The sequence below is a fragment of the Pongo pygmaeus genome, chromosome 19 (genome assembly GCF_028885625.2).
Source record: "Pongo pygmaeus isolate AG05252 chromosome 19, NHGRI_mPonPyg2-v2.0_pri, whole genome shotgun sequence".
Taxonomy (NCBI): Eukaryota; Metazoa; Chordata; class Mammalia; order Primates; family Hominidae; genus Pongo; species Pongo pygmaeus.
In genome coordinates, this window is record NC_072392.2 from 72,153,203 (window position 1) to 72,178,344 (window position 25,142).

Here is a 25,142-nt window from a genome sequence, read left to right on the forward strand (position 1 = left end):
CTGTACCCTAAACATGCACTTGAATGGAAGTTCTAAACTCAGGGATCCTGGCGTTGTGGCTGGAGGACAGGAACAGGCTCAGAGGCCAGCCCCAGGTAGGAGGGGCGAGGGAGCGATCCGGCCGCGGCCCCACCCCTCGCCTGCGCCTCTTTTTTTAAAAAAAGCGCGGGCGTGCCTTGCGCAGGCGCAGTGCTGCGCGAGCCTTAGCCGCGCAGGCTCAGTGAAGGGAGGATGGCGAATCTGTTACCTTTTGCGGTTCTCACCAAGAGTGACAAAACCTTGCTAGTGTGGGAGCTGAGCTCTGGACCCACGGCCGACGCTTTGCATGTGAGCCGGGGCCAGGGTGGAGGGAGGGATGGGGAAAGCCGCCCACCCGCTAACTGGGAGTTCCAGAGTCCTGCTCCAGCACCTCACCTGCCTCAGCCTCTGCTGAAGGACTCTTTTTTTTTTGAGACACACTGTTGCTCTGTTGCCCAGGCTGTAGTGCAGTGGCGCGATCTCTGCCCACTGCAGCATCCGCCTCCTGGGTTCAAGCGATTCTCCTGACTCGGCCTCCAGAGTAGCTGGGATTACAGGTGCCCGCCACCACACCTGGCTAATTTTGTATTTTAGTAGAGGTGGGGTTTCACCTTGTTGGCCAGGCTGGTCTCGAACTCCTGACCTCAGGTGATCCGCCCGCCGCTGCTTCCCAAAGTGCTGGGATTACAGGCGTGAGCCACCGCGCCTGGCCCGCTGAAGGACTCTTAATTCTAGAGGGGACCCCAGCAGACAGCTACCCCAAATAGATTTTTAGAGTCCCGGAGAGGTACCTCTCCAGTCAGCACATTTTACCTTCTAGGTAAACTTCTTAAAGTTTAGGATCTTAAGAAGAAAACTTGTTGGTTAAGTGGGAAGTGTTTTGAATTGCATCCTTCTCGAAGAAGGGTTTGGGGAATATGAAGACATGGGCGGTTTTGTTTTCTGGGCGTGAGATTTCATGCGCTTATTTGGCGTAGGACCACCCCCACAGCTTTCTCTGTTCACAGCATTTTCCCAGTTTGACCTTTTGTATTCAGTCCGGGTCTTCCCAAATGCTGCAGTGGCCCATTCTGGTTTCTATGGCGTCATTAAGTTTTATTCAGTAATGGCTGTCCACGGAGCCCAAAAGGCATGCGACCGGAAGCAGCTTTTTCAGACATCTCCTGTCAAGGTAGCTCCAAATATGGAATTCCTAGCTCCGCTGAAATGAAGTGCTGAATTCAATAATAGATTAGCATTTGTCCAGCACTCTGGTTTACAGAATATTTTCAGATGCATTGCCACACTAATCTTCCAGTTCTCTGGTTTTTTTAGATTAAGAAGCTCAAACTCAGGATGGTTAATTGACTTGCTTAAGGTTCCTGACAAGAATTATGGAAGCTTGAGGTTGAACTCAAACCTCATGATGCTAAACCCCATGTCATTTTATGCTGTCCCTTTCTAAGAAATCTCAGCTTGGGCAACATAGTGAGACCCCATCTCTACAGAAAAAATTTAAAGATCAGGCTGGGCACGGTGGCTCATGCCTGTAACCCCAGCAGTTTGGGAGACTGAGTCGGACGGATCACTTGAGACCAGGAGTTCGAGACCAGCCTTGGCAATATGGCAAAACTATCTGTACTAAAAATACAAAAAATACAGTTCCCTATTGTGCTGTGCCTCAGTGGCCCCTGTGTAGGGTAGAGGTAGCAATAGCACCCACCCCATAGATGATGATACAAGTAAATCTCCTAAAATGTGCCTGGAACATAGGAAACACCCAGTAAATGTGAGCTGCCAGCAGCACCACCAGCAGTACCATCCCAGAGGCCAAAAGTCAGTAGACCAGGACCTTTGGTTTTAAGTAATGTTTACCTCTGCCTGATTTTGTTAGTTGTGGCTCCTTCTTCACGGCTAAAGAGGGCTAAGTGCTTGTCTACAGAGGCAGAGGGAAGAGTGAGCACAGCTGGGAGGATTCTGCTCAGTCTGTAATGGGCCTGGGGGAGAAGAGCCCCAGGGAACAGAGAGGGGTGTCAGCAGCTGTAGAGAGGGGAGGCTCTAGCCGGGCGTGGTGGCTCGCACCTATAATCCCAACACTTTGGGAGGCTGAGATGGGAGGATTGCTTGAGCCCAGGAGTTCAAGATCAGCCTGGGCAGAAAAACAAGACCCCATCTCTACAAAAAATAAAATAATTAGCCAGGCATGGTGGTTCCCACCTGTAGTCCCAGCTACTTGGAAGGCTGAGGTGGGAGGATCACTTGAGCCCAGGAGTTCAAGGCTGCAGTGAGCCATGATTGCATCACTGAACTGAATCCTGGACAACAGACTGAGACCCTGTCTCTAAAAAAAAAGAAAGAAAAAAGAGAGAAAAGGGAGGCTCTGAGAAGGGCAAGGTAGGCCCTGTAGGAGGCTGCCCTTTTGGCCTTGAGGAGGGGCTCTTGGAATTACTTAATGTTCCTTAGGAGAGCAGAGTCAGTGCACAGGTTTGCTGAAGCAGCATCTTCATCTCAATTAAAAATGGGATCTAAGGCCAGGCACAATGGCTCATGCCTGTAGTCCCAGCACTTTGGGAGGCTGAGGCGGTCATATCACTTGAGGCCAGGAGTTCAAGACCAGCCTGGCCAACATGGAGAAACCCTGTCTCTACTACAAATACAAAAATTGACCGGGCGCAGTGGCTCACACCTGTAATCCCAGCACTTTGGGAGGCCAAGTAGGGCGGATCACCTGAGGTTGGGAGTTCGAGACCAGCCTGACCAACATGGAGAAACCCCATCTCTACTAAAAATACAAAATTAGCTGGGCATGGTGGTGCATGTCTATAATCCCAGCTACTCGGGATGGTGAGGCAGGAGAATTGCTTGAACGCGGGAGGTGGAGGTTGCAGTGAGCCGAGATCGCGCCACTGCACTCCAGCCTGAGCAACAAGAGCGAAACTCCATCTCAGAAAACACACACACACACACACACACACACACAAATTAGCCGGACATACACACACCTGTGGTCCCAGCTACTCAGGAGGCTGAGGCAGGAGAATCGCTTGAACCCAGGAGGCAAAGGCTGCAGTGAGCCGAGATCGTGCCACTGCACTCCAGCCTGGGCAACAGAGCAAGACCCTGTCTCAAAACACAAAGAAACGAAACCACACAAACTTTGAGGGGGAAAGACTGAAAAAGGGGAAAGACAAGCTGGAAGGGAAGGTTCTAACCCAAGACTCTGGGAAGGTATGATGAAATTTTATTGGCCCATATTCAGGTGATTTTTTTTTTCAGTGCTTTTAGCTTTGTGGAAAACTGTAGGCATAATTTAGCTATCTCTAGGGACCAAATGTAAAAATGTTTTATGAACATCAGAAAAATCATCCCCCACAAAATTTCTCTTTGGATTTCACAGTTCAAGTAAAGATTCTACCCGTCTTCTTTCCTCCCTGCACCTCCGGCCCCATCTTGGCGAAGGAAGTAATCCATTGTCCTCCATCCAAGAAGATAAATTGGATGGAGGCATCGCCTGGTGCTCTGTAAGGCTTGTGAGGAGTGCTTCTAATTCTTCATGTGGGAGGGTTGCTAGTGTGGGCAGCGGGATGAGAAGGAGGTAGCAACAACTAGGACATTCTCAAGCTCCTGGGACTGCAAATAAATAGATGGTAAGCTCACAGTTTCATGAGCCAAGAGCGAGGATCTGAAGTCATCACTAGGCATCTCTTCGAGGATCTCTACAGGCCTGGAGCAGTCTGTCTGTCATAATCCATAATCTGCTTCTATATTAAACTGTGGCCACGTGATTCTGGCAACACTCTGAGGTACACAGGAAACAACCTAGATGGGAATCCAAAAATCTGTGCTTGGGGATTTTCTCTACTTACTAGCTGTGTGACCTTGTGCAGGTCACTTAAGGGTGCCTGGCACACAGGTGTTTAATGAATGTGGATCAAGTGAATAAATAAGTAAGCCACCTCCCTGAGCCTCAGTTTCCTCATCTGGGAAATGGAGAAACAGTGCTTCTCCAACAGGCTGCGATCATGTAGTTGAATTGCTTCCTAAATGGTGCATCTCAAACTTTCATGCCCTTCACAGGAGTCACCTGGGGAGCTGCTCAAATGCAGATTCGGACTCAGTAGTTCTGGGGTTGGGGGGCCTGAGTGCTGCATTTCCAGCTAACTGCAGGGAATGCTAATGCTGCCTGGCTGGACCACACTTTATTATTTTATTTATTTATTTATTTTTGTAGAGACAAGGTCTCGCTGTGTTGCTCATGCTGGTTTTGAACTCCTGGCCTCAAGCCATCCTCCCATCTTGGCCTCCCAGAGAGCAGGATTACAGGTATGAGCCACTGTACCTGGCTCTATTGTTTCCTTTCTCTATTGTTGCAAAGTCTCAGTGTGGACATCTGGTGTTATTGCGCCAGGTGAGAAGACCTGGTTTGGTTCTACAACATTCCAATGTGCCCAGGATTGAGGAGCTTCCTGGGATGCAGGACTTTGTGTGTTAGAACCAGGAGAGTCCCGGATAGAACAATCTGGTCACCCTATCGGGATAATGAAAGAGAAAGGCATGCTTTGGTCTAAGTTGCTGTGTGACCTGAAAAAGGACCAGGCAGCTGATTGCTCAGGTCCTGCCTTAGACCAGTTAGTCTAGTACCTCCTATTTCACAGGGGTGGAAGCCAGCCCAGACAAGTCCAGTGACTTGTCCACATCACCCAGCTACTCAGGGGCAGGGCTGAGGCCAAGCTCCCACTTTCCCACTCCCCATCCAGCTCAGCACCTTCTCTATCAGTTCACATTGTCTTCTCTTAACACATTCCTCTTGATTTGGCAAACACAGCAAATTGGCTTGTTTGGAGCCTGAAATGTGGCATCATTGATTTTGGCTGTGAGGTGTTCACATTTTTCCTCTCTTTGTTTTGATTTGCTAAACCATGTTTTGTGAGCAAAACCACAAAGTAATAAAAACACAATGAGGCCGCTAAAGTTGTTCAAATGCAAAGCATCCAGAAATGTGATAGCATAGACTTTAGATTTATTGTATGTCCTCAGATAGTAGATAAAAATGCATGGGGTTTACTTCCAGGGATTTACAGACCAATATAAGTAAACAGCTGGGGTTTCTTTTTAGGCTGTTTCTCTTGGAGGTGGTGCAGGAGGTTGAGGAAAGCACCTCTGATGAGCAGATAGCTGGAGGCTGTTCCCACAGTCATGTCTCAGCGAAGAAGTCGGAGTCCAGCAGCCATCAGAACCAAGGTATGTGTGGTGATTTTTGGAATGCCACTCCAAATCCTTTGCACTTTCTTTTGCACACAGCAGGAGTTGTAAAAGAATGCTTCCTTTTATTATTAACACTGAGAATCCATGCAGAGAGTTTACACTGAACACATGAATACATTGTGTTTTAGAAGGCTGGGTGCCCTCAGTCCCCAGATCTTTCAATTGTACTATTAAGTTCAGGTAGGTTTTTGGAGACAGAGATTGGCCGCATCATATCTGTGACACTGACTCTTCTGGTGTAGGTTTGCATGGCCAGGGAGTCTGAGTGCAGCCCCTGATCAGTGCCTCATGCCAATCTGTGAGTCTGTTCCAGGAACTAGAGGAGAGAGAGCCTTAGCCTTGCCTGCAACCAGATGAATGGTCAGCTTTAGTGGTGAACACTTTGCTTTTTGAATAGTGTGGTTGGCTGGCAGCTCTTGTCATTGTTTATCTCTCTCTTAATTTAACAAACCAAGCTGAAGCCTGAGCACAGCTACAACCTTGTCCAATCTCTTTAGCAACAAAATACCTGTGTGTGCATATCTTATTGCTCAAAACATTGGACAAGGCTGTATACAAACACACACACAAACATACACAGATACACTGTACAGGAGACCCCTGATAAAACACACACATTTTAAAAATTTATTTTTAAACAAATGCAGTGGGATGATCATAGCTCTCTGCAGCCTTGAACTCCTGAGCTCAAGCAATCCTCCTGCCTCAGGCTCCCAAATACCTGGGACTACAGGCATGAGCCACTGCACCTGGCCATGCAGTGAAGGACTTTCTAAGCAAGACCTTGACTTGGAAAGTTGCCACCAACTCCCCAGCTCTGTGAGAAGTTTTGGGGGCAGGGGGTTTAAATTCTCAAATTTAGCTGGTTTGCAGGGGGAGTTCTTTCCCAGTGATGAGTTGGGGCTGCTTCTCCCCAGTCAGAGTAAAAAATGGCGGCAAATAAATGTTAGATCACAGCCTCTTCTTAGTCATACCCATTTATACATGTCATGAGGGTCATTGCCAAAGAAAGAAGTGAGTTAAGTGTAAGGGAATCTGGTCGGGGGTGGACCAATAACCAGACTCATCCGAATGCTTGGCTGATGGTTTTCCAGTTGCTCCGTGGTTTATCCTTTGTGAGGATGCGAGTGACAATCAGAGTTGGAAACGTGGGGCCTCAGCTCTGCTTGATAAACCAGGCAAGGAAGAGCTGAGGGTGGAGTAGGGGGGTGCCGGTGGAAGGAGGGTCTGAATTTGAGGAAGAAAAAGGACAGTGCAGCAAAGAGTTGGGTTCCTTTCAAGCTTCTAAAGGACACAGTGGGCTGTAACAGAGCTCTCTGAATGAGGGAAGCACAGCCCACCAGCAAAGCATTTACCACCTGTGTGTGTCTCAAATGGCCAGTGGGGCAGTTCCTGCTGTGGCCTGATTCCATGGACAGCACCACTCATCTCACTCCCCAACTCCAGCACACGTTTTCCCACTGGGAGCTCGGCCAACCATTTTGGATCCCTGAAGGGAAAGAATGTCAGGAGTGGAGGAAGGGGTGGTGATGCGGAGAAGCCTCTGCTGCTAGCCCCTGCAGGTAGAGAAAGTTCCAGATGCCTCAGCCTCAGTCAAAGCAAGCCTGGCTGACCCATAGGATGTCAGTGGCATGGGGAGTGGAGGTATTTGGCGGCAGATGGCCTGTTTGTTTATGACAAAAAGTACTAGAGATGTGTCACCAAGAGAGGCCTATGGATTTCTTAAGCCAAAACACTTAGACAAAGTCTCCCAAAAAAATAGAACCAAGCATCTCATAGAGTTAATGATTGTCTACAGGATCCCTGACAATGTAAGCATTTCTTTTTCTGTTCTTTTTTTTTGAGACAGGGTCTCTGTCGCCCAGGCTGGAGTACAGTGGCATGATTATGACCTACTGCAGCCTCAACCTCCCGGGCTCAAGTGATCCTCCTGCCTCAGCCTCCCTAGTAGCTGGGACTACAGGTGCACCCCACCACACCTGGCATTTCTGTTGTTGTTGCCCAAGCTGGTCTCAAACCCCTGGGCTCAAGCAACCCTCCCACCTCGGCCTCCCAAAGTGCTGGGAGTACAGGCACGAGCCGTTAGGCTTGGCCAAATAAGCGTTTATTGGACAAATAAAGTTCTCCAAAGTTTAGAGCAGGTTAACTTGGTAGCTATGGAGTGAGACCAGATGGAGACATGGGTCTTGTGGCCAGCCCTGCCACTGGCTGACAGTTCAGCAAGGCAAGGAGGTAGGTACTTCACACACTGTGCACACCCATCTCAGGCAGCCGTAGACCCCTAGGCCTCCCCGCCCCACAGGCACATGTAGGCTCCAGGGAAAGCAAGTAGTTGGCAGGTGCCTCTCCAACCTGGTGTCTTTGGGCATCCTTGCCCTGGGCGACACAGTGAGACCCTGTCTCAAATAAAGTCCCTCCCATGCCAGCTGTCTGTGTCCCAACCACTCAGGTGCTTTGCCTCTCAACAGAATCCACCTGCAGTTCCCTGCTAGGTATGTCTCAAGGAGCCCTCTAGCCACCCGACTTGTCTTTAATGCCTATAAAATCCAGTTCAGAGGAGGAAAAATATTTATCAGGCAAGTCCTGCCTTTGGAGGTATGTACAGGCACTGACATCAGAACAGGCCAGTGAGTAAACCCGGCACCGAACAGGCCATCAGAATAGGGAGCCCCACATGGTAAATGTGGCCGTGCATAGCAAGCTCGCCCAGGGAAAGCTGGGCTGCAGGTTGGGGTAAAGCCCTTGATGCAGGCTGTAACATGTTTTGATGCAGAAGTTATTGGTTCTGAGTAGAAAGGGCAAGGTAAGAGAGCAAAGCCTAAAAATGCAGTTTCCCCCTTGAGTTCTTTTCTCTCCTCTTATTTGACTTCTCTCCCATAATAACATGCCCCAAGGGCTGAGAGCCGCTATACTCTGTTTAACAGATGGAGAGAATATCTTCTTTAGGCTTTCAGAGCTACAGAAGCTGGGGCTAAAATGCCAACTCTATAGCCATGAAGATCTGCTTTCTTTTTTTTTTTTGAGACGGAGTCTCGCTTTGTCACCCAGGCTGGAGTGCAGTGGCGCTATCTGAGCTCACTGCAACCTCTGCCTCCCAGGTTCAAGTGATTCTCGTGTCTCAGCTTCCTGAGTAGCTGGGATACAGGCAAGCGTCACCACACCCAGCTAATTTTTTGTATTTTTGGTAGAGACACTTTCATTATGTTGGCCAGGCTGGTCTCAAACTTCTGACTTCAGGTGATCCGCCTGCCTCAGCCTCCCAAAGTGCTGGGATTACAGGCATGAGCCACCGCACCCGGCCAAGGACCAGCTTGTGAGTCTAGGGACCCTGGAATGCAGCAGCCCCAGTCTTGACTTTAGTTAACCTGTGTCATATGCAGGGGCTTCAAAGGTGGCCAGGAGCAGGGCATCTGGCTATCTGGCTATCTCCAGGTAGTGGGTCGGGGAGGCTCTGAGACTGCTACAGAGCAAACCATTGACAGCCTGTAACTGAGTCCAAATTCATTCTGCTTGCTGCGTCACAGCCAATAGGTTGAGAGACAAGGAGTTGGAGCAAGGAAAGGGACTTTATTTCGGAGAGCCAGCAAACCAAGAAGATGGTGGACTAATGTCCTAAAGAACCGTCTTAAAATTATGCGGGCTTTGCCTAGTCTTTTATGTTTAGGTCAGGGGGAAAGGAAGGGGCTGACAACCGCAGACATCTGGACACCAGCAAGGGTCCAGGGGAGGTTTGCAGAACTTCTTTGTCCTTGGCTAACAGTCTCTCATGTGACAATAGCCAAACCTCCTCATTCCTATAAATCTTTAACAAAAACAGTTAGCTGTTTACATGCTTCCCCTTTAATCCCAGAGTTAGTTTTGCAAACGGCATGATTGCTGTTTTTGCGTTTTATCTCAGTGCTCTAAAGTTATCCTAGCCTAGGTGCAGGAATAGGTAAAGGCCCCTTAAATAAAAATGGAATTAGTTATGTTAGTTCTTCTGCTGTTTCATGGTTACAAGACACAGAAGAGAACCCTTGCATCAAAACAGGATGAGATTAGGTTGTTGTTCCTACAAAAAAATCCATGTGGTTGTTTTTTGGCCACCTCTTCAATATTCGGGGTGTGCTGACGAAGCAAGCAGTAGCTCTGGAGCCATAAACCACCATCTCATCTCAGCCCAGGGCATGCTGGGAGAGGCCAGGAAAAGTCACTTCTCTTCTTTGCTTTAACTGTCTTTTCTGTGGCCTCAAAGTCTTCAAAGGGGAGACTTGGTGTTCTCAGCACTGCTCAGCCTCCATGAAGCCCTCCTTCTCATGGCCCGAGGGCTCCACCTCTGCATAGGTGGAATGGTCAGGGTGGCTGCGAAACTTCATGGCTGGCCAGTGGTGAGGTCTACGCTGCAGAAGGCACAGAGGCAAAGTCAGTGGGCATGCCCCCGCCCCCATGGGGACCCCACACTCCTGAGCGACAGAGCCAACCAAGACACTCTCTTACAAGGGCCCTGGGGCACTTGGGGCCTACCAGGAACCACACAACTGACCGTCAGGGACCCTCTCCCTAAAATGTTCCCTGCTGTGATCCCCCAACCACTGGGAAACCTGCCGGAAGCTGGAGTGTGGAAGGAGGACACTTTATCCTTCACTGCGTGGTCTGCAGAACTCACAGCTAAAAGGTTCAGCAATACACCAAGTGGAGACCTGGGACTGCAATGTGAGGAAGTGGCTCAGAGATGGCTGGCATGATGCTTGAGGCTCTGGAAATGCCAAGATAACCCTCCAAGGTAGCACAGGGTCCACATCAGAGTCAACAGGGGGCTTATTAAAATGCAGATTCTGGCCTGTGCAGTGGCTCATGCCTGTAATCCCAGCACTTTGGGAGGCCAAGATGGGCAGATCACTTGAGGCCAGGAGTTCAAGACCAGCCTGGCCAACAGAGTGAAACACCGTCTCCACTAAAAATACAAAAATTAGCTGGGTGTGGTGGCACGTGCCTGTAGTCCCAACTACTCAGAAGGTTGAGGCACCAGAATTGCTTGAACCCAGGAGGCGGAGGCTGCAGTAAGCCAAGACTGTGCCACTGCACTCCAGCCTGGGCGACACAGTGAGACACTGTCTCAAAATAAATAAATAAAATGCAGATTCCTGGGCCTGCCTTAGACCTGCCCTGTCAGAATCCCTGTGGCCCGGGGATCTGCAGTTCCCAGGTGTTACCCAGGTAGGCTAAGACTTCAGAATGACTAAGCCTCCTAAGAAACTGGGGGAACGACCTAGGCCTGTGGGTTAATGAGGCTGGTGGGCTTGTGACCCACGTGGAGGAGACTAGGGTCACAGAGGCACCACTGCTGCACTCTGTGGGGAACTCGTAAGAAGCCAGAAGTGGAGGATTGGGGGCGGGAGCTGCTGAGCTCTGCAGCCCCGAGTGAAGGGGGCTGAGCCTCACATCCCATGCTGCCCCTCAGGCTGGCTCTTCAGAATTGAGACATTCAAAACTTAGTATCCTCAATTAAAGCTCCCAGAGGGCAGCTCTTATCATTATTTGGCTTGTCTATTTTATTTTTATTTCTATTTTAGAGATGGGGTCTCCTCTATTGCCCAGGTTGGAGTGCAGTGGTATGGTCAGGGCTCACTGCAGCCTCAAACCACTGGGCTCAAGGGATCCTCCCACCTCAGCTTCCCAAGCGGCTGGGACCACAGGTACGTGCCACCATGCTGGGCTAATTTTTTAAATTTTTGTGGAGACGGGGTCTCGCTCTGTTGCCCAGGCTAGTCTCAAACTCCTGTGCTCAAGTAATCCTGCCTTGGTTTCTCAAAGTGCTAGGATCTTAGGAAGGAGCCACTGCACCTGCCCCTCAATTTTAGCCTTAAAAGCAGGTATCAGTAGGCAAAAGAGGCAGAGACCCTGGGTTCCATCATGGCTTTGGGTAAGTACTGAGCCTGGCATTTGGGCATGAGAGACCATAAATCACTGGAGATAGGCTGCACAGCCACTAGATGGGCACTGTGGGGCACTGTGGCCTTCTTTCTTTCCTCTGGGGATTCTTTTCTGATTTCACAAATGGGGGAACAAAAGCAGAGGGGCTGTTCCACAGGACAGGAGGGCCGAGGGAGTTCTGAGGTGCTGATTTCTCAGGGTGCACGACTTAACGGGCGCCAGCCGTCTTGAAATGTGCCAGGATGGGGTGGATGAAGTTTTCCCAGGTATGTGCCAGGGGAGAGGGAGAAGGGGAGAGGCAGGGACCGAATGGCCCAGGAGACGCTGACGCAGAAGCAGATGGGAGCCTTGTGGCCACAGATGACACGGACCTCGATGAAGAAGAGCGCAGCATTGGATGTGGGGTGGCCATTGATGTAAATTCCAGCCAGGATGATGGCCGCCACGAGGAGGACTGCCAGCACGATGCCCACGATGGTGCCCAGGTGCACAGGAGTGCCCTTTGTCTTGGGGGACAGGTTGTTCTGAAGGCCTGTGGAGAGATCATTAGGGCAGACAGGGGCTGCAGGGGAGCAGGGAAGGTCGAACCATGGGGTCTTGGGTTCTAACAAAGTCTCAGAGATGAAAGCCAACAGAGCCTTTGGGTCCACTTATCCAATACAGGAAGAGGTTGGACGGGAGTTGGAATCATCATGAGTAAGGCATTCATGTTCTTGACACTATCTAGGTAGTTTTCCAAAATCACCTAAAAGTTGCCCCAAATGTCTAATAAGGATCATAAGAGAAGTTCTCTCTGATATCTGTGCCACTACGTAAGTGCTATTAAGGAATTCACAAAGGGCATTGGAGGGTTAAGAGTTTGGGATCTGAAATCTGGCTGCCTGGGTTGAAATCTATGCTCTGCCACTTACTAGCTGTGTGACCTTGTGCAAATTATATAACCTCTCTGTGTCTTATCACTTCTGTTGAACAAGGATAATAATACCCACCTAATGGGGTTATTGTGAAGGTTAAAATGAGATGATCCATGTCAAGCACTGAGGACCATGTCTCCCATTTTGGATGACTTCAATAAGTATTAGCTATTATGATGGCAAATGACCATAGTTTTTCCTATCACTGTCCACTCCCAGATTTTGACCTCTTGGAGGGCAAAGATGATGTCTTATTCAACTCTGTGTCCTCAGCTCTTAGAAAAACTGGCAGGGGCTGGCCGCGGTGGCTCACCTCTGTAATCCCAGCACTTTGGGAGGCCAAGGCAGGCGGATCACCTGAGGTCAGGATTTCAAGACCAGTCTGGCCAACATGATGAAACCTCATCTCTACTAAAAATACAAAAATTAGTCAGGCAGGGTGGCATGCGCCTGTAGTCCCAGCTACTCAGGAGGCTGAGGCAGGAGAATAGCTTGAACCTAGGAGGTGGAGGTTGCAGTGAGCCGAGATCGCACCACTGCACTCCAGCATGGGCGATAGAGTGAGACTCCGTCTCAAACAAAACAAAACAAAACAACAAAACTGGCAGGCCCGTCAGAGAAGCTCAAAGAAAGTCTATGGAATGATCTAGGTCCTCTGGAAGCTAATAAGCCAACAGTCACCATCTGAGAACATCCTAGGCATTTGAAATACGTCCCAGGGGGAGAGAGTATTTTCCACAGAGCTGGAAGCTCAACCCCTTTTGTGCATGACTGAGGTAATGGAAATAACAGAGAGGTTAAGTGATTTCCCCACAGACACACAAATTCAGTGCCCACCACTAAAAAACCCAGTTCCCTGACACTACCTGGGGTGGCTATTTGCCTCTTCACCCTATCCTAAAGGAATGTGGAGATAATGAGGTAGAGAAGACAGATGAGCAGGTTGGCAACAAAAATGTTGCATTCTTCCTACATAGCTAGTGGGTGGGTTGGGAGGCAACTAGGGGTGGCAAGTTTTAATGGGATGTTGCATGCACTCAGAACCATTGTCCTCCCCATCCCCTTTGCTCTGCTCTGCACTCTGTAAGCAGAGGACACCCAGGAGAGAAACTATCCTGGGGCACTCCAGGGCATGGCTAGGGCCTCTGTCTGCCAACAGGTGGGAGGACTGAGGTGAAATGCCCCAAGTGAGCCTCCTCTGACCTGGATGGCAATCAGCCCGCAGCCTGCAGTGGCTCTGATGATTTGATGATGAGGGCTTCTGCTGATGAGCACATGGTGCACAGCGAGGGGATTATGGCCCAGCCACCCCCACAACACACACACACACTCATACCCACTGCCTATGGAGGAGCAATGGCTCCACCTCTGCTGGGGGACACCATCACACTGTGCTGCATTAATAATCTTTCCTCTCCTGCTGGAAGCCCAGATGACAATCTCCAGCCCCTGGAGCTGGAAGGCACTTTCATCTCTACTCTTGCACAGGTTGCAGCAAAGGCCTGAGCTGGCTCTGGGCAAAGGGCAGGGGAGGTGGGGGCAGCTCCCACCCTCAGAAAGGAGATTATCCTTCTAGGTAATCCTAGGAGGCTGCAGGGAGTCCCGCCTTCTGGCATCCTGCAAAAATTGTAGTGGAAAATTTTATGTCCTCTGCCAGTCTGAGTGAGGAAAGAGAAGCTGCTCTCCACCCCTCGCTGACTATGAGCCCATGGGGATCAGAGGGGATGGCCACAGGCCCCACCTATACCTGCCCTGGCTCAGTCCTTCCCCTCCTCCCACTCCTTTCTGGGCAGTGAATATTCAAGGACAGAGAGCCAGGAGAAGAACCACAGGAGGTTCATGGCTGAGATGAGAAATGTCTGGGGTAGACATGTTCCTTCGATCTAGGGCACCTGTGCCCAGAAGCCCCCCGGCCTCCCCACCCAGCAGGAGGTCTGGGATGCTTAGGCTGCCGTTGCTCCCTCTCTGCACTCATAAAAATAGCCCAGGCGACTGCTGCACCCTCTTCTGGGGTGGGTCCAAGAGGCGCTGGGTCTGACGCTAAGAGCAGGCAGTTCTGTACTCACCGTCTCCTCCTGCATAGGGATTCAACTTGGTGTCATCTTCAAAGAGAGAAGACAGAAGGAGCGAGATTAGTGGAATCATTACAGCCTTTGTCACTCTGAGTCCAGATGGGATGAAAGTTCAGCCCAAACTTTCATTTTAGAAGTAAGGAAACTGAGGCTCAGAGAGGGGAGGAGACTTGCTCAAAGTCACACAGCAGTAGAGTGTAGCTGGAGGCTGGGGAGTAAATGAGCGGGGACTGGTGAGAGATGAGGCCGGGAGTGGAGGGCCAGCTGCCTGGAGAGCAGTAGGAGGCCATGCACGTTCTTCTGCGGGGCAACAGAGAGCTGTGTAAGGGTTTGAAGAGGGGCTGTATGTGTCACAAGGTCAGATCAGCTTGGAGACTCCGTGGGGCTGCAGTGTGCAGGACAGAGTCCCAACCCACTTTCTGTCTATACCTTGAGGCCTGTAGCCTGTGGCTTTCTAAGTAAGTTTCAAGGGTTCACCCTTCCTGTGGTTCCTTCCCATGCAGATTTTTATGGGGAAAGAAAAGCAAGAGTTCCATGTCAGGAGAATGCTGTAAATGACTGAAGATTCTTGCCCTAAGCACCTGAACTTTATTTATTTATTTATTTATTTATTTATTTATTTATTTATTTATTTATGTATTTTAGAGAGAGGGTGTTGCTCCGTCACACAGGCTGGAGTGCAGTGGTACAATCACAGTTCACTACAGCCCCGACCTCCTGAACTCAAGTGATCCTCCCACCTCAGCCTCCCGAGTAGCTGCGCCTGGCTAATTAAAAAAGATTTTTTTGAGATGAGGTCTCACTGTGTTGCCCAGGCTGGTCTCCAACTCGTGGGCTCAAGCAATCTTCTTACCTCAGCCTCTCAGAGCACTGGGATTACAGGCGAGAGCCACCTCACCTGGCCTAACAAGGTATTTAAACACAACTTTGAATCTATTTCGTTACTGCAAATTGAAAATAATGAATTGATTCATCAAAACTAAGCAAAGTAACTTAAATATCACTGGGCAAATTAACTTGATTTGAATCAACTTGTTGCAAATCTAGACCACTGAAGATCAATTATAGCTCAGTCTGCACCTACCACTGGTAGACAAAAGGACACAGTGCCGCCCACTGCCAGTCCCTCCCAGAGTGACTGAAGGTGGCCACACTGTGCCCACGCAGCCTCTCTCCCACTCACCAAGGGCTGGTTCCCAGCTGCCATCTTGCTGGGGTTCCATGTAATGCACATTGGCTCCTGAGTTAATGGATCACATGAGAACTCACACAGGAAGAAATGCATGCAGTGTTGATCAAATGGTCATTTTCTGTTGTTAGTTGTCACTTCTTATGGCTATCAAGGTGTTCTGTTCTGTTGCTTATAAGATAAGCCCTTCTGCACACAGTTGTTCTGGGTGAGTGCCTGTCTCTCTTTGGAATAAAATGCATGGGCTTTGTGACAGCTACTTGCCACTCAGAGGTCATCTGGTTCATTTAAGTGAGTAGCACTGGATTGCAAGTGAACAGCTCTTAAATCCAGCCCCCATGTCTCCCACTCCTCCTGCCCTGCTGCTTTCTACCTCTGCCTGCCCAGGCAGGCCCCTCTGGCTGGAGTGCTGGGTCCCTTCATCCAGTCTCCCTGTTAGAGCCTGTACGGGAAAGACTCTATCCCACACCTGCCTCTGCAAGTCTCCCTGTGTGGGCTGTAACCACACAGGCAGGAGAGTGACTCAAACTGCCCTGCCAAGATGCCTTGCAAATTGGGCATGTGGTGGGAAGTCATCATTAAAAATGTTTTTTCTTATAAACCAGGCACAATGGCACGTACCTGCAGCACTTAGTAGGTTGAGGTGGGAGGATCCTTGAGCCCAGGAGTTCAAGTCCAGCCTAGGTAACATAGCAAGATCCTGTTCCACCCTCCAAAAAGTTTTTTCTCTTATAGATGTAACTTCACAATCTTTGCCACCTCTTCCAGGACTGGAAGGACATAGAGCCCTAACTGTCTTCACTTTTTACTCTTATGAATGTTTTCTGTTGGGAACCACTACACAAAACATGGAAATGAGACCCATTCCTTAGCTGGCAGGGGATGCACACAGATAATGAAACTGGCAAACAGAACTCGCTACCTTTGTAGGACAGAGGACCTACATAGTGGGCTGTAGGACAGCCCAGGGGGCTCAGTAATAATAAGTCAGGATTTAGGCTTGGCCCCCAAGTGCCGTGCCCTGGGCTCCCCACGCCACCACTGCCCCCCTTCTAGCCTCTGACACTGTGCCTCCACCAGACACTGTCTGGTTAAACCCTCTGGGTGGGGCAGGGTGTGTTTGCAGCACCCCTCCCCGCCCCGGCCCAGTGCTGGGCTCAGAACATGCCCTCAGTAAGCCTAGGGGGTTAACTGGCAGTAACTAATCAGGGACTACCTCCTTGTAGGAGGAGCTTTCTTTGACTGGAAGGTTACCCCTGGACTCCGTCACCAGCTCCCCAAAGGGCAAAGTTTCTTTCTGCTTCTTTTTCTTTTCTTTTCTTTTTTCTTTCTTTCTTTCCTTTTCTTTTTTTGAGACAATGTTTCACTTTGTCACCCAGGCTACAGCGCAGTGGTGCAATCATAGCTCACTGCAGCCTCAACCTCCCAGGCTTAAGCAATCCTCCTGCCTCAGCCTCCTGAGTAGCTGGGATTACACATGTGCGCTACCACACCCGGCTAATTTTTGATTTTTTGTAGAGACATAGTTTTGCCATGTTGCCCAGGCTGGTCTCGAACTCCTGAGCTCAAGTGATCTCCCTGCCTCAGCCTCCCAAAGTGTTGGGATTACAGGCGTAAGCCTCCTCTCCCAGCCTCTGCTTCTTTTTCACTGAATCCCCTGCAGCACCACCACGCGCTCTGCTCTCAGTGCCAGCTCCTTGTTATTCCGGAGCAACTTCAGAGTAACGGGAGCTGTCGGAATCTGCCTCACTTTTTCACACTTTGCTACTCTGCCCTGACCCTGAATTCACACAGACCCTTTTCCATTTCTTTCAGCACCAAGAGAGGCAGTGGGGTTGAGGGGAAAGATCTCTGCTTTTGGAGCTAGATGAAACCTAACTCTATCCCTTCTTGGCTGTGTGACCTTGGGAAAGTCATCTGCCTCTCTGAGCCTTAGTGTCTCCTTTATAAAACAGGGATATAACAGTATCAAGATCCAGGATTGTTGGGAGGACTGAATATTAATTTATGCGCTACTTTAGCACCCTACTGGGCATATAGTTGGTCCCCACAAATGCTGGTGCTTTCTATCATTCATTCATTCTCCTCCACAACTTCCCCCCAGCCAGGTCCATGGGTCGCTGACCTTGTTCTCTAGTTTTCTAGGTAACGTTCAGAAAGGCAGGGGACACACCAGGTGCAGTGGCTCACGCTTGTAATCCCAACACTTTGGGAAGCCAAGGTGGGTGGATCACATGAGGTCAGGAGTTTAAGACCAGCCTGGCCAACATGGCAAAACCCCGTCTCTACTAAAAATACAAAAATTAGCTGGGTGTGGTGGTGTGCGCCTGTAGTCCCAGCTACTTGGGAGGCTGAGGTGGGAGAATTGCTTGAAACTGGAAGGCAGAGGTTGCAGTGAGCCGGGGTTGCACCACTGCACTCCAGCCTGGGCAACAGAGCAGGACTGAGTCTCAAAAAAAAAAAAAAAAAAAGAAAGAAAGAAAAAAGAAAGGGGCCACCGTGGAAAGAACATCTCACCACTTACCCCTCCCATAGCCCTGAATAACCTACTTTGCCCCTTTACGAGCCTCTTTCCTTATCTATAAGAAAGGACTGTGGGCCAGGCATGGGGGCTTAGGCCTGTAATCCCAGCACTTTTGGAGGCTGAGGCAGGAGGATCGCTTGAGCCCAGGAGTTTGAGATCAGCCTGGGCAACATAGTGAGACCTCATCTCTACAAAAAATTTTAAAAAATTAGCCAGGTATGGTGGTACATGCCTGCAGTCCCAGCTGCTTGGGAGGCTGAGGTTGGAGGATTGCTTGAGCCCAGGATTTGGGGGCTGCGGTGAGCCATGATCACTCCACTGCACTCCAGCCTGGGCAAGAGTGAGACCCTGTCTCAAAAAAAAAAAAAAAGAAAGTAAAAAAAAAAAAAAAAAAAATCCTAGCATAGGGTTAGAGGGGGAAGAAAATCGTGGCTGAATAATGTTTTAAAATATTAACTTTTTTCTTCTTTCCTTTCCTTCTTGCCATTATTCCTTTCAAGCAGATATTTGGTTCAGGGGAGGCTGTAAAGAACCCACAAGTCTTTCAGTCTTAGCCTAAAGGGAAGGGGGGCTTTCAAAGCTGGATGCAGGGTTTGGTTTTGTTTTGTTTTGTGTTGTGTTGTGTTGTGTTGTTTTGTTTTGAGACAGGGTCTTGCCCTGCCACCCAGGCTGGAGTGCAGTGGCACAATCTTGGCTCACTGCAACCTCCACCTCCCTGGTTTAAGCGATTCTCCTGCCTCAGCCTCCCGAGTAGCTGGGATTACAGGCGCCCACCACCACACCCAGCTAATTTTTGTATTTTTAGTAGAGATGGGTTTCACTGTGTTGGCCAGGTTGGTCTCGAACTCCTGACCTCATGATCCTCCCACCTCGGCCTTCCAAAATGCTGGAATTACAAGTGTGAGCCACCGCGCCCGGCCAATTTTTGTATTTTTAGTGGAGACGGGGTTTCACCATGTTGGTCAGGCTGGTCTCAAACCCCTGACCTCAAGTGATCCACTCACCTCAGCCTCCCAAAGTGCTGGGATTACAGGTGTGAGCCACTGTGCCTGGCCGAGATGCAAGGTATTGAGAAAGGATAAGGGAGAGGAATGTCTCAGACATAGCTACAGAATCCTGGAGGGGGCATGGGAGAAAGGGAAGAGATTTGAGGCCTAGGACCGGAGGAGCCTGCACAAGGCTTCCTGGGACACTGCCTGGTGCATTCAGGGGGATGGACCTCTGGCAGCTTCAACCAAGACCCCCAGGCCTCCAGGTAGCAGGGAAGCCCCTGGATTGCAAGACCTGAATAGTCAGGGTGGATGGACAGCTGAGGTGGAATTCCCCATCCATCACTCCAGGGCCTGAAAATGAGAAGCCAGGTGAACTTACAGAAAAACAAGGCAGCCTTTCTCTCACGCCTGAGTGTATGGACTGAGTTCATACCTGCTACAGGGATGAGCCTTTTCAGGCTCTGTGAGGACTGCTATTAAGATTAGCTGAGATACGTTATATAAAATACCTGGCACTGGGCTGGGATATTAATTTTTCCCCTCTTCACAGTGAATTCTGTCTGTAGCCCTGATGTGGGCCAGCACAGTGGTTAGAACCCAGGAGTAGAGTTCAAGTTCTAAATCTGGCTCTGCTTCTCACGAGCGAGTGACCTAAACTGTCTGAACTTCAGGCCCCCTTAGCTATAAAAGGATGGGGCAGTTCCCATCCCATGAGATCATCCCTGTCAGGGCGAGAGAGGGGGCCCCAGAGGGGTAGCTCTCCTTCCTGGCCTCCTGTCTGCTCCCCACCTGGGCTTAGAACTTACCTTCTGTGGTGAGGCTGTCGATGAAGAGGGAGGAGGAGGTAGTGGTGAGGTCTCCATCATAGGGGCTGAAGGAAGTGTCAGGGGAGGCCAAGTCGTGGTCCTCATCCTGGAAGTCCTCGCACGTCCTGCCCTCTGCCTGCAGGAGAGAGCCAGTGCTGTGTCTTGAATGCATTTACACATTTCCCTTCATCCTGAAAGCATCTTATCTTACAGGGCAATTTATCTGTCAGCTGCTTCAAATCCTTCCTCAAGGAAGGAGCTGAGATGCCAATCTTAAATAAATAGAGCAAATCTGAACGGTCACCAACAGCTAACTTCAAAAGGAGGCGGCTGGACAGGATTTTTTTTAAGCCCAGACTCAGACTAATAAATAGACCGTGGTAAGTGTATGGCCACGGGGTCTGGAGAGTTGATATTTAAATGCTGGGCCCGTCACTTTCTAGCAGTGAGATGCAGGCCAATTCATTAAACTTCTCTGAGCCCCAGTTTTCCCCTGTGATCAATGGGGGCAATGGCCCCCAGCTTTTGGTTCAGGTTAAATAAGAGCGAGGGTAGGGCAACTCACAGTGACATGCTTGGCACATGCAGCATGCTTGCTTTGCAAGAAGAGATAAAGGGAGGGGGCAAAAAAGAGGGCACAGATGAATAGACCCATCTATGTTAGTCTATGGTGTGAGAATAGGATGCTTTCTACCCAGAATCAGTGTTGAGTGTACTGGAAAATTCTTGCAGTGAGAAGGAACCTGGATGGGATTCTAAAGAGGAGATGCCTAGAACCACCGTCCTCACTCCCAGAATGACTGCCTTCCTCAAAAGCCAGGGGACCAGAGGCTTAGCAGGTGCATCATTAACGTCAGCAGGTGCACAGTCTCCCAGAGGAGCCAGCAGTGGCCGAGGCCATGCCCAGCATCCCCTCTGCATGTACCAAAAGAATTCTTTGAGAGCTGCCCACTTAAGGCCAAGGCATCAGAATGCTCATCTCAGAGACCCACAGAGCCCTCTGAAACCTTCCAAAGTGGGTCTGATTGGCTCAAGGCAGTCTGGAAAACAAATCTCAGATGGAAGGGAGGATATTGCCAAGAGCTAATGCCACCTTGAGAAGAGTTTCCAGAGGCAGGCCCTGCCAGCTGCCCTCCTGTTCCCCACCACCTGGAACAGGAGTTGCAGCAGATACTTATGCTTCTCACCTCCTGTGCACAGCCGTAGTCCATCCACTCCTGGCGATAGCGGTCAAAGCCACTGGAGCATCTGCAGGAGGACCAAAAGGTCAGAGTTATGATGGGATCGACAAAGAAGCCTTCCCCTTTCACTGTTCAGTAATAGCTCTCTGCTGATAGTGAGATGAGGAGCTAAGGTCCCCAGGCTGAGGTAGTCAGGCACTCCTGTTCCCTCTACTTCCCCGGAAGATGAAGGTATTTGTGGCATCCCTGCCTTCCTTCCGACCCAGCTCCCCAGGACCAAGGCCACATCTGCCCATGTGAGTAGGTGTAGGGGCTAGCAGGACTGCATGAGCTCCAGTGATCCTCAAGGTCGCCTTGACTCTGAGCTGCCATGACACTGCTGAGAATCCAGGCAATTCACATACATGTTTTCATCCTGGTTGTTGAGGGGCCTAAACTTGGGAAAGAGAGTGGGGCTAAAGGTAGGCATCAGCAGACTTAGTCAACACCTCCCCGTGTGATCATTCAAGGGCAGAAATGACGGTCCTGCCAGAGGCTGGGAGACAACTGGCTGACAAGGGTCTCCAGAGAGGGCATTAGGCAGCTCAGCTGGGCTGGAAGACACCAAGCGCCCCTGTAGGGAAAGGATGGGGGCATGACGATGCACCAGAGAATGTTCTCCATGCATCATTCCCAACTTTTCGTTCTTTACTCTTTGGTGCTAGGGGAACCCACCAAGCCCTACTCAAGCCCAGGGATGTCTGCATGGGAAGAATAACATCATGAACCACCAGTGCCGAGAAGGAATTCTCAGCAGGTTAACTGCACCAGCACCCACTGAGGTTTGGTGAGGCCAAGGGCCAAGGCTTGTCAAGAGCTGTCAGTCTTTTCTTCTACAGATGCCTCTGGGCTCTGAGCTGCTCCTCCTGCAGCAGGGATGGCTGAACTGAGCCAGCCAAACTCTCCTTCTGTCAGGTCCTCTATGTCCACTACTTTGGGGGATGGAGGATTAGGAAGGCTATTGGAGGCTGAGAACTAAAGTTTCTTTTAGGGCTGGGTGTGGTGGCTCATGCCTGTAATCCCAGCATTTTGAGAGGCTGAGGCAGGAGGATTGCTTGAGCCCAGGAATTTAAGGCTATAGTGAGCTATGATGGCACCACTGCACTCCAGCCTGGGTGACAGAGCAAGACTCTGTCTCTTAAAAAAAAAAAAAAGTTTCTTTTAGACCGTGCTAACTGATTCTTTCAAAGATTGAGCCTTTGGTATGGGTTTATGACCCCCGTTTCTAGAGCTAATCCTGGAATTAACGTTACCCTTAGACTCCAGAGTGGGTCATGGGGGGCGGGGGCGGGCAGGCACCTGCCATGAGAGATGAAATTGTTTCAATCCATTCCAGCCCAACAGCAAGGACAAAAGCTCTGGGAGGCTGTGAAAGGCAAAGTGGGTGGAGGGGAGGGGAGCAGAGAACCATGCAGGGACTGACTGCAGCTGTTGGCAGAGAGACCATGTCAGCTGGCCCTGCCCTCCGGGTTTTTAGGGACCTAGGTTCAGCTCTCAGTTGCAGCTGAGGCTCCAAAGAGCTTGTAAGAAGGGACAATGTGCAGGAGTGAGCCCAGGCCCATGGGGCGCCTGGGGATGGGATGGTTTTCAGCCCGCACCAGCCGTGCTCCCCCGGGTGGAGTTTCTCTGTGCTCCTCTTTGCTGACACAACCGCTGCAGATGCACACAGTCAGAGGCCTTGCCCTTCCCCCAGCCTGACCAACCTCCTAATGTTGAGGAGGGCTCAACCCTCATTAAACTCATAGTCTCTGAATTTGGGCATATGCTTTAAATGGGGGTTGTGTTGATGGGAGGGTTTGGCTGTCATCTGACCCATTTTGCAGTTCTCATGGCTCAGTGCCTGTGAAAGCTGAGTCATGTGTTGGCAGCCAGCCCCAGGATCCCAGGGCTCATCTGAGGCCATCTCTCTATCGCTCAGACCATGGTTCTCAAATTTGAAAGTACACAAGAGGGACCACTTCAAAAATCAGATTCCTGGGATCCTGGTCCCAGAGGATCATATTCAGTGGGATGGGGCCCAGGAATCTGCATTTTACAAGCCCTCCAGGTATAAGGAGAGCCTCACAGTCTGCAGACTACTCTGCAACGCTCTGCTCCAGGAAGAACCAACCTGGGGTCTATCCTACGTATTCTTTCTGAGGCTCTGTGAGTCTCATGCGAAGGATGCTGAATGCTTTGTAAAAATGTTTCTTGCGGCTGGGCATGGTGGCTCACGCCTGTAATCCCAGCACTTTGGGAGGCCGAGGCGGGCGGATCACGAGGTCAGGAGATCGAGACCGTCCTGGCTAACACGGTGAAACCCCATCTCTACTAAAAAAAAAAAAAAAAAAAAATTAGCCAGGCGTGGTTGCAGGCGCCTGTAGTCCCAGCTACTCCGGAGGCTTAGGCAGGAGAATGGCCAGAACCCCGGAGGCGGAGCTTGCAGTGAACCGAGATCGCGCCACTGCACTCCAGCCTGGGCGACAGAGCGAGACTCCGTCTCAAAAAAAAAAAAAAAAAGCTTCTTGATAGCCTGGTTGCGGTGGCTCACACCTGTAATCTCAGCATTTTGAGAGGCCGAGGAGGGCAGATCACTTGAACCCAGGAGTTCAAGACCAGCTTGGCTAACAAAGTGAGACCCCATCTCTACAAAATATTAGAAAAATGGCCGGGTGTGGTGGTGTGCACCTGTGGTTTCAACTACAGGGGAGACTGAGGCAGGAGGATTGCTTGAGCCAGGAGGTTGAGGCCACAGTGAGCTGTGATTGCACCACTGCACCCCAGCCTGGATGACAGAGCAAGACCCTGTCTCAAAACAAAACAAAACAAAAACTGTTCGAGGAGTTTAAATAACAGTGTTTGTTCCCACATCTTCCTGAATCCCATGACCCCAGCCCATTTTACAGGGTAAGCAATCTGAGGCCCCAAGAGAGTGAATAAAAGCACAGCTGGTGGGAAGAACACCTGGGAGACCTGATGGGCACACCCCATCCCCTCTGGGCCCAGAGCTGTGTCCTGTGTGCTAGGCAGGCTGCCTATAAAGGCGAGAACTTCTACATTTGCAGCAGGATATTGGAAAGGACCAAAGGAATCCTGGAATTAATGTTACTCTTAGACTCCAGAGTGGGCCATGGTGCGGAGGCAAAGGAAATCACTGGGGCCGGGGCAGTGGCTCACACCTTTGGGAAGGCCGAGATAGGTGGATTACCTGAGGTCAAGAGTTTGAGACAAGCCTGGCCAACATGGTGAAACCCCATCTCTACTAGAAAAATACAAAAAAATTAGCTGTGTGTGGTGGTGTGTGCCTGTAATCCCAGCTACTCGGGAGGCTGAGGCAGGAGAATCGCTTGAACCCAGGAGGTAAAGGTTGCAGTGAGCCGAGATCACACCATTGTACTCCAGCCTGGGCAACAAGAGCAAAACTCTGTCTCAAAAAAAAAAAAAGCACTGGAAAGGAGCATTGGAAAGGAGCAGCATGACAGCTGCACAGGAACTCAGAGACTATAATTTAGCAATTTTCAAGATTGCCTTAAAAGCCCTTGGAGTTCATAGGACTTCCCACTCTCATGAGAACTCTAGTCCCCAAGGAAATCTTTTTCTTCCCCCTCCTCCTGTCATTTGTTTATCTTGGACAGGGAACAGAGCTTGAATTCTGAGTCTAATCTGTGAGGAAATGATTTCAGAACAAGGAGTGGAAGAGGAGATGGATTTAAGAATATTATCACTGAAACTGAATCTCACCCAGAACTTTCTGAGCTTCTAAAAGCAAGCAAACACAGCTTTTTAGCTCTCCCAACTTTCCATGGATGCCTGTAGTCCACACCCCTGGTCTTCAGAAAAATCCCTTGCAGCCCAAGAAAGATCTTGAGGTGGTGTTTTGGGGTCATGGGTCTTTGGACCAGACTTTGTCTCTGAACTGGCAGTTCTCACACTTGTTTGCAGATGAAGCATGATGTTAAAATGCAGCTTCCTGGGTTCTCTCCCAGAGATCCTGATACAGAGGGTCTGGGATGGGTCCCAGGAATCTGTGTGTTTAACTGGAGCCCAAGGTCTAAAGCCCACAGCTGTGGAACACTCTGAGAAGCCCTGTTCCAGGATGAACCCTCTCCTCCTGGGTGTGAGGAGGGAGCCTGAGCAGCTGGAATCCCTAAATGGTCTTCCAGAAGCCCCCAGGCCATGTTCTTGTCCTAAGAGTTAGAGTGGCACTGGCCAGAGATACTCTCATGTTGGCTGACTGTGGGCAGTGAGACCAGGAGCGGGGCCATGCCACC

At 50.1% G+C, this 25,142-nt stretch overlaps 1 protein-coding gene and 1 long non-coding RNA gene across 5 annotated transcripts in view; one reads left to right on the plus strand and one right to left on the minus strand.

The window, feature by feature from the left end:
- The first annotated feature begins 197 nt into the window (after nt 1-197).
- Nucleotides 198-15,334, plus strand: LOC129017456 (uncharacterized). 3 transcript variants are annotated; one of them, XR_008495075.2, is made up of 4 exons: nt 198-327; nt 4,229-4,320; nt 5,114-5,238; nt 14,807-15,334. It is a non-coding gene; the product is annotated as an uncharacterized LOC129017456 (long non-coding RNA). The 3 variants fall into 3 exon arrangements; XR_010124769.1 differs by lacking the exon at nt 14,807-15,334 and adding an exon at nt 7,112-7,247; XR_010124770.1 differs by lacking the exon at nt 14,807-15,334 and adding an exon at nt 7,108-7,198.
- The window catches only part of PLXDC1 (plexin domain containing 1), an 86,042-nt gene continuing 69,132 nt past the window's right edge, over nt 8,233-25,142 (minus strand). For both annotated transcript variants that reach the window (XM_054458060.2, XM_054458059.2), the window contains exons 10-14: nt 20,860-20,920; nt 19,673-19,808; nt 14,156-14,191; nt 11,547-11,707; nt 8,233-9,641 (exon numbers count right to left, since the gene is read on the minus strand). In XM_054458060.2, the coding sequence (XP_054314035.1) occupies nt 9,522-9,641; nt 11,547-11,707; nt 14,156-14,191; nt 19,673-19,808; nt 20,860-20,920 (514 nt within the window). In that variant the 3' untranslated portion in view covers nt 8,233-9,521. The remainder of the gene's footprint in view (nt 9,642-11,546; nt 11,708-14,155; nt 14,192-19,672; nt 19,809-20,859; nt 20,921-25,142) is intronic.